This window comes from Camelina sativa, chromosome 13 (genome assembly GCF_030686135.1).
Source record: "Camelina sativa cultivar CO46 ecotype springtype chromosome 13, ASM3068613v1".
NCBI classification, from domain to species: Eukaryota; Viridiplantae; Streptophyta; class Magnoliopsida; order Brassicales; family Brassicaceae; genus Camelina; species Camelina sativa.
In genome coordinates, this window is record NC_141892.1 from 6,694,454 (window position 1) to 6,706,142 (window position 11,689).

At 38.8% G+C, this 11,689-nt stretch overlaps 3 protein-coding genes and 1 pseudogene across 7 annotated transcripts in view; 2 read left to right on the plus strand and 2 right to left on the minus strand.

The window, feature by feature from the left end:
- The window catches only part of LOC104735714 (SART-1 family protein DOT2), a 47,995-nt gene that overhangs the window by 22,948 nt on the left and 13,358 nt on the right, over positions 1-11,689 (minus strand). The gene's annotated exons all lie outside the window — the stretch shown is intronic.
- On the plus strand, positions 165-2,743 carry LOC104735721 (binding partner of ACD11 1). Of its 2 annotated transcripts, none has more exons than XM_087481395.1 (5): positions 165-367; positions 1,245-1,348; positions 1,510-1,576; positions 1,842-1,916; positions 2,075-2,743. In XM_087481395.1, the coding sequence occupies exons 1-5, from the start codon at positions 362-364 to the stop codon at positions 2,597-2,599; spliced, it is 777 nt and encodes a 258-aa protein (XP_087337521.1). In that variant the 5' UTR covers positions 165-361; the 3' UTR covers positions 2,600-2,743. The 2 variants fall into 2 exon arrangements, with proteins under 2 accessions (XP_087337521.1, XP_010453860.1); XM_010455558.3 differs by having other exon boundaries at positions 183-367; positions 1,507-1,576.
- On the minus strand, positions 2,706-8,384 carry LOC104735722 (telomerase reverse transcriptase). Of its 4 annotated transcripts, XR_015578032.1 has the most exons (13): positions 7,890-8,384; positions 7,700-7,774; positions 7,516-7,581; positions 7,321-7,432; positions 6,875-7,212; positions 6,534-6,606; positions 6,288-6,420; positions 5,744-5,882; positions 5,472-5,526; positions 4,471-5,386; positions 3,628-4,157; positions 3,232-3,504; positions 2,706-3,124 (listed from the first exon to the last, which is right to left on the minus strand). XR_015578032.1 is itself a non-coding variant. In XM_010455560.3 (12 exons), the coding sequence occupies exons 1-12, from the start codon at positions 8,187-8,189 to the stop codon at positions 2,851-2,853; spliced, it is 3,369 nt and encodes a 1,122-aa protein (XP_010453862.2). In that variant the 5' UTR covers positions 8,190-8,384; the 3' UTR covers positions 2,706-2,850. The 4 variants fall into 4 exon arrangements, 3 of the variants coding, with proteins under 3 accessions (XP_010453862.2, XP_010453863.2, XP_087337512.1); XM_010455560.3 differs by having other exon boundaries at positions 4,471-5,526; XM_010455561.3 differs by having other exon boundaries at positions 4,471-5,526; positions 7,700-7,782; positions 7,890-8,379.
- LOC104738014 (pentatricopeptide repeat-containing protein At5g16860 pseudogene) lies at positions 8,661-11,361 on the plus strand (annotated as a pseudogene).

The following is an 11,689-nucleotide window of genomic DNA, read 5'->3' on the forward strand; positions in this document are numbered from 1 at the left end:
TACTTTCATGGCTTTTTGACTTTGAGAGAGTTTTGGGCCACAGTAATGGGTTTAGCAAAAAGGAGAAAAGAGAAGAAGAGTTGGGCCATAACAAGAAAAAGTCCATTAAAGGGGGAAAAAAAAGTGAAAAATGTAATTTATTGGGAACAATTATTAAAAATAGTGCAAAAATAGTTAAAGGCGAAACGCAATCCCACACGTTGGTTGTGCGGTGTCATATAAAGCAAAATACACTCTTCCCTCTCTCTCTATCCCTCTCTATAAGCATCATCGATCTCGAAGTGCGTTTTGGTTTTATAGGCCTCAATCTCTGAATCTGCGTTAGAAAGCTAAGCAAGAACAAATACGAAGATCCAAATCCATGGCGGTATGTTCTACATTAATCGTTTTCCTTTCTCTTTTTTGGGGTTTAAATTTGTAATCTCTTTCCTCTACTGCTAGATTTTGTTGTAATCTATTTTTGATTCTCGGTGAAAATTGATTTCTGATGATTGGAACGATTTGTTTTATTGATTTTGATTTCTGCTTTTCAGAAGTTTTGGGTGATCTGTGGTTTAATTATTGTTGTGCACTTGCCGACATATATCTTCGATGCGATGCTATTTTGGACGAGTTTGATTATCTTCGTCGTTATTTGTTTTCCTGGAATCGAATTTTTTTTGAGTCTCGGTGTGATCTGTATATGCAACTCTGGATATATATATATATATATATATATATATTTTGAAAAAATCGTGATTTCTAGGTTTTTGTTTGTTGTTTGTAAATCGCGATTATTTTGTGCCTCAATTTAAACGAGAAACTTGCCTAGGTAATTTGGCCAAAGTACTTGTGAATTTGTCCAGCCTGCGTCTGAGTGATAAGGTGTTAATAGTGGTGGAATATATATAAAAAAAAAATCATTCAGGATCATATTTCATTTGAGTGATTCTAGTTTAGATAGTTGATTCCTTTGCGCACTTTTTTGGGGGAACTTGCTTAGTTGTGAGGTTTTTGGTCTACTTTGTGAAAGATGAGATTGGAGATTTATTGAGTGAAGCAGCTATATGCTAACTATCGTTTTTTCTTTGTTCTCCCAATCAGTTGAGTTTCAGAGGCAAATAGTTTGATTTAGAATATTTTATCTACCCATGAGTTGTGTGTCATTTCTGAATCAACATGATTTTCGTCTCAGCTTTGATTTTATATGATGAGATCCCTAGATCAATGTGTTTTACTATAATACTATAATCTTTTGGTGACAGATAAGGTCAGTCAAAGTTTGCAATCTCTCTTCAGGAGCTACAGAGCATGATATAAAAGAGTTTTTCTCTTTTTCTGGTGAAGTTGAAAGCATCGACATCCAAAGGTTAGTCATCGGGTTCATTGATTTCATGAACTTTAAAGCTTTTTAAAATCAACTTATTCTTGGATTAGTTGAAGGATCTTAGCTTTTTCTCAGCAAAATTAGATACAATTCTTTTAATCTTCTTCACCCTTGTGTTTTTTTTTTCATGTTGAAACCAGCAGTGATGAGCATAGTGCTTATGTCACATTCAAAGATCCTCAAGGAGCAGAGACAGCTGTGCTCTTATCAGTTAAGTCACCTTAAAACCCTTTTCCTCTAATCTTAATATTAATGTAACTTTCAGCTATTACATATGACTGTTAATTTTGTTACCAATCCATGCCTTTCTCATCAACATTTAACCCTTTGTTCAAGATGCTAAGAAATACTCAAGAGTTACTTTCACTTCTCAGTCCTAATGGAACCTGTTCTCTGTCTGGACTTGGAGAATTACAAGTAACATTAGTTTAAATTTGTAATTTGCATTTTATACTAACAAGGGATGTTATCTCAGGGAGCGAGTATTGCAGATCAATCAGTCGTCATTGAAATGGCTCCTAATTACACTCCACCGGCTGCCCCTCATGCTGTAATGTCTTCCATCTTCAGTGTATCTATTCATATATTGTTCTTTCTTTCTTCCAATCAATAGGATTGGTCAAAAATGAATTGATTGATTATTCATACTTGCATAAACGTATACCTCTTAAATCTCTGATGGGTTTTAATTTGTGTTATTTTCATCAGGAAACACAGGCCAGCAGTGGAAGCGGTGCAGAATCTGTTGTCCAGAAGGCAGAAGATGTTGTGAGCAGCATGTTAGCAAGGGGTTTCATTCTTGGGAAAGATGCAGTTGGCAAAGCAAAAGCTTTTGATGAGAAACATGGTTTCACTTCAACCGCCACTGCAGGAGTTGCTTCACTAGACCAAAAAATCGGTCTAAGCCAAAAACTAACAGCTGGAACAAGCTTAGTGAATGAAAAAATCAAGGCGGTGGACCAAAACTTTCAGGTATCAGAGAGGACCAAGTCTGTGTATGCAGCTGCGGAACAGACTGTGAGCAGCGCAGGAAGTGCTGTGATGAAGAACCGTTACGTGTTAACTGGTGTGAGTTGGGCCGCAGGAGCATTCAACAGAGTTGCTCAAGCAGCTGGAGAGGTTGGACAGAAAACAAAAGAGAAGGTTGAAGCTGAGCAACCGTCACAACCATCACAGTCGCAGCAGCAACTGCCAGAAGGGTATTCTCCGATTTCGTCTGATTACTCAAAGTAACTAATATTATCCAGTGAAACTGCTTCGTTTGTTTCTTCCTTGTTGGTTTCTTTGATATGAAAGCTGGGAATTTGGTTTTAATCTTTGGGATGTAACATAAAAGCAATGCCTGGATCTTTCTCTTAATATTATTAGACTTATATACTTCGGGGGTTTTCAATATTTATTACATAAGTTGAACATGCTACAAAAAATTCAAGAGTTTGATCAAGAAACTACGTCGATAACGATAATAAATTCTGAATAAAGGATCAGTACCTCAATTTCCAAAGTGAAGAAGAGTTTGAATGGTCTGATGCATACTCCAGTTCCGGCGATAGAAGTTGAGAAAGATTGTGTTTAGAAAGTGCAGATTTTAAATAGATCAAGAGGATTCGATATCGGGAGTTTTTCTTCTTCAGAACTTGAATATAAGCGTGTAAGCCAAGCCATATCACTTCTTCTTTATATAATCTAAGAACTGGTCTGAAACTAGAACCACTGTTGAATCTGCGCATCCTTCGATTTATGAGTCTGAACATATACCTATCAGTTGGAAGGATTTCAAGAGCATAGTACATTATTTAACAGAATCAAAATCAAACCAAATTAGTCGAACTGATATCAAAAGTAATAGAGTTTCTATTCCATACCTGATAGAACTTGTGATAAATTTGAACAGAGTTTGAGGATGAAGCTTCCAAAACCGGGACAACTCGTAGAGATAACAGTGAAACTTCATTGCAGCTAACAGAAAGATCTGATAGATATTTAACCTGACAATTTGTCCTGAATTGATATTCGAATCAAATAGAATGGGATGACATTTGGGAACCAAGAAGTAACACAGTTTTTCTCGAAGACTACCAACTGGTTGGTTCTGCCAAGCTACAGAAAAGGTTGTACTTATATGGCCACTCAAGTACCTGTTTCCATGAATTTGAGTGACAAAATTAGACTCAAACAGACGATCCATTACGCAACAAAAACTACGGAAACAGAGCCAAATAAGTATAGTTATGAATGAAATGAGAAGAGATGAAACAGACCTTGTGTAGTCAACTTGCACTTCGAATGTGCGGGAATTAATAAGCAAACCCGTCCATCTGGCAAAAGGAATTCCATTACCATCCACATACATCCTGCTCGAAGAACACCTAGACTCTTTTCCATCTTCAAAATTTATGCAGAATTTTTTTTCGTTCATGAAGCAGTTGTAATCTTTGAATCCATGTTTCAACCTATGATAGAAGTTAGCCGCCTGATCTCTTGAGGTAGACACAAACAGGTAGTCATCAATAAATCTCAGTAATTTATAGCTCGTGGAACTGATTAGCTCGTTCTCTTTATTGCATTCTTTAGCAGACGCATCTCTAGAGGCTTCCTCGAGGAACGGGTAGATCAAAGTCCTCTCAAGATGCCCGTAGTAAGAACAACATAACAACGATGATAGTCTGTGTCCCTGAGGTATTCCAGCAATTCGTACATAGAAGCTTTTATCCAACTGCAGCATGTTGTTCTGTAGCATATTTCCTATCCAAATCATGAGATCCTTTTTCCTCACTTGATGGTTTTCCCCCTTATAAAATTGGATCATATTATAACAATGTTCAGAAAATAAGTAAAGAACATAAGGAACGCTAGAAGCTCTAAGAAAAGGGATCTAGTCCAATAGTTTTTGGGTTTACCATCCTGAACATATTATCCTCTTTTATCAAGCAAAAAATCAAACAATGGAGCATGTCATTTTAGTTTCACACACAGATCAATCAATAATTTAAAAGGCAACACAATGACAATGGTATACTCTGAACTGGAACTCTTGTTCTAGTTGATCATATTTCTCATCTTATGAACATAATGTGCTTTTAGGTTAAGAATAAAAAACGTACCTGATCAACCATAATACTTTGTAGAGCATTATATGGAACAGTTGATGTGAATCTTGAAAAGCGAGCGTTCTTATCACTCGAGACTAGTATAGTGTTTACCCAATTGGATCTCTTCCCACAGCAGACCAACCTACATCTGTTTAAGATGTATTCATCTTTCAGAAAACTTTGAAAGACATGTAGCAGTTTACCCTGGTCGATTGAATCAAATGCTTTATATACATCCGCAACCACAAAGAACAAAGGAGGAAGTTCTCCTGATTGACTCCTCAAACTGATTAGATATGGGCATAGGTTTCTGTAGAAATCATCATGGTCAAAAACAGAAGACCCAAGAACATCTGGTTCTTTGAGCTGGATGTCCTTCAACACAGCATGTGTATCACGAAGAGATCGCAACCTTGACGAGGAACTAAAATCTAACACCATCCTAGCACCGTTTGCCTTTGGTAGAATTCTAAACTTCGATAACCCCATTTCTTTCATTCTACTTTGAGCTTCAGCATTGTCCACTTGGACATATCCATCAAGGGTTTTGCTAATTTCTTTGCTTATTAACCTTTCCCAGCTGCTTTTCCGGTAATAGTAAATATTTAGCCGCCCTCCTTGGCTTTCAGTGGCATAGAAGTTAAAGTGCACCAATTTCTTGACAATCTCTAAGAAAAGCCAAGAAATCCATTTCGTGCACAACATCTGCTGTATACTTCTGATGGACTCATCTTGGAGTTCATGCCCATTGACCATACAGCATAACTGTTTTCTGGTGAAGAACGGGAAATCTGATGATTTCACTTTATGCAGAAATTGCTTCACCGTGCATTTCTCATTTCTTCGCCTTGAAACAAACCAGGCTATGTTTCTTCTAAGCACCCTCATCTGATGAGTAGTCCCAAGCAAACTCTCTGGAACAATGTACCTAAATATGGCCCAAATAAAGGAAACTATTTGGTCTTTCGTGCAATACAGTTTCGTTTCTTCGACACTGGGACAATTTGTTTTACCCATTTCTGAACTTGATCCATGAGGCAGCTTATCTGAATTTTGCCTCCAGGAACTCTGTAATAAAGACATGTAAGGATTTTCACTCCAAAGATCAGTTAGAAGTGCCACGAATATGAATTCGTATGCAGGTTTGGGCATTATATATGCAAGTAGCAACTGTGTTGTTGATTTCACTTTCTAGTTTCTTTCTGTTATTCACAATAACAATGCCCAAAAAAAGTTGGCTCTTAAAAATTTGATATGAAACAGTCTCTGAAGGAAAACTATCAACCTGTAAAGTCGCATTTGTGGACTTCAATGCATCCTCTTGCAGCAAGACAGCTGGGCAATGTTTATCTAGTAACACTTTCAAATGTGAGGACTTCGCTTTTCCTATTAGACTTTTAAGAGACTTCAGCAGTGAATGGTATCTGCAGAATAGTGGAAAGGGAATCAACATATCATTTTATTTCCCTGCATCAGTTAAATCAACAAAACTAAAAATTATATCCTCCTTCAAGTCAACTCAGACTACTTATATCTACGATGTACGTTATCTGAGTACATGCTCCAAGTTTCAGAATAACGATACTTTTCGTGAAGCATTAGAACAGTTTGGAATAATATAATTGATTCCAGTTTGGTATCCTTTCCTGTTGAACTAAACCGAAATATTATAGAACTAGTCAACATTCTCTACGAAGTCAATTAAAAATAACTTAGTACCCTGGAAGTCAGTTTCGACTCTCAAAATATACTCAAAGAAAAACAAGAAGTGTGTCAAGGATTTAAGGTATGAAAAGTTACAGAACTTAGGGGATAAATGCATGACTTACAAGCAAATAGATCCACTGGGACAATTGCCTTTGCCGTGAGATGGCGCCATTGACCAAGCGTTTACTTCACCAAATATATGGTTCATTAGGAACTTTGAATCAGAGCAGTTGGGCCTCAAGGTTTTTAAAATGTCTGTATATCATAAGGAATCAGACTCAGTGCAGAAAAACTGTATGGAGAAGAGACACATAAAATCCCCATTAAGCTAACGTTGCTACAAGTCATTGTCAAACAACTAAGGATACGCTTCGGTGGGATAACAGAAAACGTTTCTGAGTTGCCAAACTCAAAATGCTTCTTTCTTTTAACTTGTTTAGCCTACAAAAACAGTGATTAGTAAAACTTAGGTAATGAAGTGTCAGGAATAATATTATTAACTACTAATACCAGCAAGATATAGATGCTACTGATAATAAAATGCATCATGTACAAATAAAAATAACCTCCCCATCAATATTTCAAGGCTGGCGAATATCAAGAGAAATTTATACTGGTCTCTTAGTAAATTTTAAGCAATAAATTTATGCTTAAACTTGTGAAATTTTCAACTATAACTTGACTGCACAAATCATTTCACCAAAGTTACCTGCTTTGCAAAATCAGTGAGACTTCCATTTACACCCATGTGCAGATTCCTTTTATCAGCTTCATTTCCATTTGTACAAGAAGTTATACAAGGTGCATCACAGTCAACTTTCTGGAATTCGACCCTTCTCCGCTTTCGCCTACGCTTAAGATACAATCTTGAACGCTTACTAGATTTAATCTCCATATGTTTAGTTACATCCTCGCTAACTATGGGCGTAACAGCTGCAGAGTCATCCCTAGGACAGTCATTGACAGCAGAAGAAATTCGCTGCCTTTTCTTTGATGGCTGCACGTTGTCATCCCTCTTTCTTTTGTTTTCATCCACTGACAATGCCTCTATACAATGGAGAATGCACACTTTAGCAAGATAATAGATGGCCAAGAAAATTGCAAAGATAAACCATAACGTATTCAGAAGCTTTAAAAGAGAACAATCAGACTCACCCTTTTGCTTTACACATAGAGGAGGTCCAGACACTTGCTGGTATTTTTTTCCTAGTAATGTTAAGAATATTGATGTTTGCTGCAGAAGATAAACCATGAAATTTTGACCGACCTACAAACAAAGGAAACTTGAATATTAGCAACCGGACAACTTGAAGATTGAAAGTAAATCATCAAAAAGGTTTGACAACAAACCCGGCTGAGAAGAAACTCCCATGATGAATTTGTCAGTAACTCCAAAATATGGCTCGACTGATCATACTGCCAAACAGGTGAACATGAAGGAAGAGAAACCATTAGATTTTCTTTGATTCACAAGTGACTGAAGAATGCTACACTTTACTATTGAGTTTGAGAAAGATACAGTAGAAGAGCTCACCTTGTCATATCTGGCACATATCACATTTTGGCAATCACATCCAGATTGCTTAATTTCAATAACTCTTTCAACAATCTGAAAAACTTAATTGAAGCAATACGTTTCCAATTTAGATCCACATCAATGTTCGAAATCTATCAAATTAAGAACTCAAAAGCAATGAGTGGTACAGTGCGAAGCAGAATCATACCTCTCTCTGTGACCAACAAGTTGTTGGCGAGAAATCCAGAATCGGAGGTGTTTGCTCGTGAAAGACAACAAAGCATCGGTGAAGAAGTTTACGGTAGTGAATAGGATCATCGGAACGCAACAGAAACGCCGGTTTATCGCTGCTGCAACCGAGACAACCTTGACCCCGGCATCGGCATTGTTCCGGCTGGCTATTCCAGCAACTAATCAGATCTATTATTGCGTCGTTCAAATTCCTGGCTCTTTTTCCGAATAACCTCCATAGAGTCTCCGGTACACGATGTCTAGGTTTACGCCGCATTTCACCTTTCTCCTCAGGATAGAGAGAGAGAGAGAGAGAGAGAGAGAGAGAGAGAGAGAAGAGTGAACGAGCTTCGATAATGGAGTCTGGTGGTGTGAAAGAGGCGGGAGATTAAAGGTCTGTGCTCCTCCCTTCTCGGAACTACAAACTGCGATTTACTGCTTTTTAGATTTTGAAACTTTTCAAATTTGAACCACAAACGCTAGAGCTAAAGCGTCCATTCAACCGCAACCGCAGATCACTTTTCCTGCTGCATACGTAAACCGACAATTAAACCGAACCGATATTGACTTTAAATTCAATCGGTCTATAACTTTCTTCTTTCTCACATCCGGTTCTCATTACTTTCTTCGAGTCTCTACTCCAAAACCGGATTAAAACCGGAAATTTAAACTTACAATCGAACCGAACCGAATTAATTTGTTTTAGTTTTAAAACGCAAAAATCACCCGCCACTCTAGTAACTCTAGTATGATCCGCCGCCTTCCTCTCCCCAACGCCGCCGCGAAATCCCACCAGTACATTAAAGTCTCTCTCTTCTCCACATCGCCGCCGGAGATAACACCGCCGTTTATTCACAAATGCAAGACCGTTTCCCAAGTCAAGCTCATTCACCAGAATCTCCTCTCCTTCAGAATCCTAACCTTGAATATCACTTCCCACCTCATCTCCACCTACGTCTCCCTCGGTTGCTCATCTTCTGCTGTTTCACTACTCCGTCGCTTCCCTCCTTCCGATTCAGGTGTCTACCATTGGAATTCTCTCATTCGCTTCCACGGCGAGAATGGCCGCGCCGGTGAATGTATCTCTTTATTCCGTCTTATGCATTCTCTGTCATGGACGCCGGATAATTACACATTCCCTTTTGTATTCAAGGCTTGTGGAGAGATCAACTCCGTTCGTTGTGGAGTCTCTGCTCACGGGCTTTCTCTGGTGACTGGATTTATGTCCAATCTCTTTGTGGGGAACGCGCTTGTTGCTATGTATTCTCGTTGTGGTTCATTGAGTGATGCACGGAAGGTGTTCGACGAAATGCCTGTTTGGGATGTTGTATCGTGGAACTCTATAATAGAAAGTTATGCAAAGTTAGCCAACCTAAGATGGCGCTTGAATTGTTTAGCAAGATGACCAATGAGTTCGGATGCAGACCTGATGATATCACCATTGTGAATGTTCTTCCTCCTTGTGCTTCCCTTGGAGCTCGCTCACTAGGGAAGCAATTGCACGGTTTTGCGATCACAAGTGAGATAATACAGAATATGTTTGTAGGAAACTGCTTGGTGGATATGTATGCGAAGTGCGGGATGATGGATGAGGCAAACACAGTGTTTTCGAACATGTCAGTTAAGGATGTAGTGTCCTGGAATGCAATGGTTGCTGGGTTCTCACAGATTGGAAGATTTGATGATGCTGTTAGGTTGTTCGAGAAGATGCAGGAAGAAAAGATAAATATGGATGTTGTAACTTGGAGTGCTGCTATTTCAGGGTATGCTCAGCGGGGCCTTGGATATGAAGCTTTGGGTGTGTGTAGGCAGATGTTGTCTTCCGGGATAAAACCAAATGAAGTCACGCTTATTTCAGTTCTTTCAGGTTGTGCTTCTGCTGGATCATTGATGCATGGTAAAGAGATTCATTGTTATGCCATCAAGTATCCTATAGACTTGTGTAAAAATGGTCATGGTGATGATAATATGGTCGTTAATCAACTGATTGACATGTACGCTAAGTGCAAAAAGGTTGATGTTGCGCGTGCTATGTTTGATTCACTTACCCCCAAGGATAGGGATGTTGTAACTTGGACTGTGATGATCGGTGGTTACTCCCAACATGGGGATGCAAATCAAGCTCTCAAACTTTTTTCTGAGATGTTCGAGCAAGATTACCGAACAAGACCAAATGCTTTTACCATATCATGTGCCCTTGTGGCATGTGCTAGTTTGGCGGCATTAAGAGTTGGCAAGCAAATTCATGCTTATGCATTGCGAAACCAGCAGAATGCAGTACCGCTGTTTGTATCAAACTGCCTAATAGACATGTATGCAAAATGTGGAGCTATCGGTGATGCCCGGCTTGTATTTGACAACATGATGGAGAGAAATGAAGTTAGTTGGACATCTCTAATGACTGGTTACGGTATGCATGGTAATGGAAAAGAAGCTCTTGGAATCTTTGATGAGATGAGGAGAATAGGTTTTAAGCTTGATGGTGTTACATTACTTGTTGTATTGTATGCTTGCAGTCATTCAGGAATGATAGATCAGGGCATGGAGTATTTCAATAGAATGGAAACTGATTTTGGGGTTAGTCCTGGCCCGGAGCATTATGCATGTTTGGTTGACTTGTTAGGTCGTGTTGGCCGTTTGGATGCAGCGTTACGCCTTATTGAAGAAATGCCAATGGAGCCTCCTCCTGTGGTATGGGTTGCTTTGCTCAGTTGCTGTAGAATCCACGGAAAAGTTGAACTCGGGGAGTACGCCGCTAAAAAAATAACAGAACTAGCATCTAATAACGATGGATCATATACATTGCTCTCAAATTTATATGCAAATGCAAGTCGTTGGAAAGATGTGGCTAGGATCAGATCATTGATGAGACATAATGGAATTAAAAAAAGACCTGGTTGTAGTTGGGTCGAAGGAATTAAAGGAACTACTACGTTCTTTGTTGGTGATAAAACTCATCCATACACTAAGGAAATATACCAGGTCCTCTCAGATTATATGCAACGCATCAAGGATATTGGTTATGTTCCTGAAACAGGCTTTGCTCTTCATGATGTAGACGATGAAGAGAAAGATGATCTTCTTTTGGAGCACAGTGAGAAGTTGGCTCTTGCATACGGTATTTTAACAACTCCTCAAGGTGCTGCTATCAGGATTACGAAGAATTTACGGGTATGTGGTGATTGCCATACTGCATTCACATACATGTCCAGAATCATTGATCATGAGATTATATTGAGGGACTCTAGTCGCTTCCATCATTTCAATAATGGACTGTGCTCCTGCAAAGGTTTCTGGTGATGACGCTTTCTCTATGCACTCCACCAAACAGTAGGATCGTAAGAGGTCTGTTCATTATTCACTGAAACAGACACAACAGTTTTGATTTGCACATTCTGTTCTGAGGATATCAAGTTAGTAATTATTAAAGCATCCCATTCAAAAAGCAGCACATCAGTTTATATCTGCACCTGTCAACCACATATAAATAGCAGTGCCATAATGCTAAGCTTTATGGCACCTGTCAATCAGATAGGTACAAAGCCAGAAAACAATCACCAAACAGGTTCTCATTTACTTCCTTTAGTTGCCTCCCTATATCTGTTTGATGTATGATTTCTCATTGCAATTTCATATTACCTGAATGGGTCTTCCAACATCATGCAGGCTACGAAAGCAACCTGAGTGAAACCATACATTCAGGGTTTTCACATGGTTACTGCAGATTTCAGGAACGGTCTCTTGTTAAGAGACAAAGAAAAGGATCATAAGCACTGT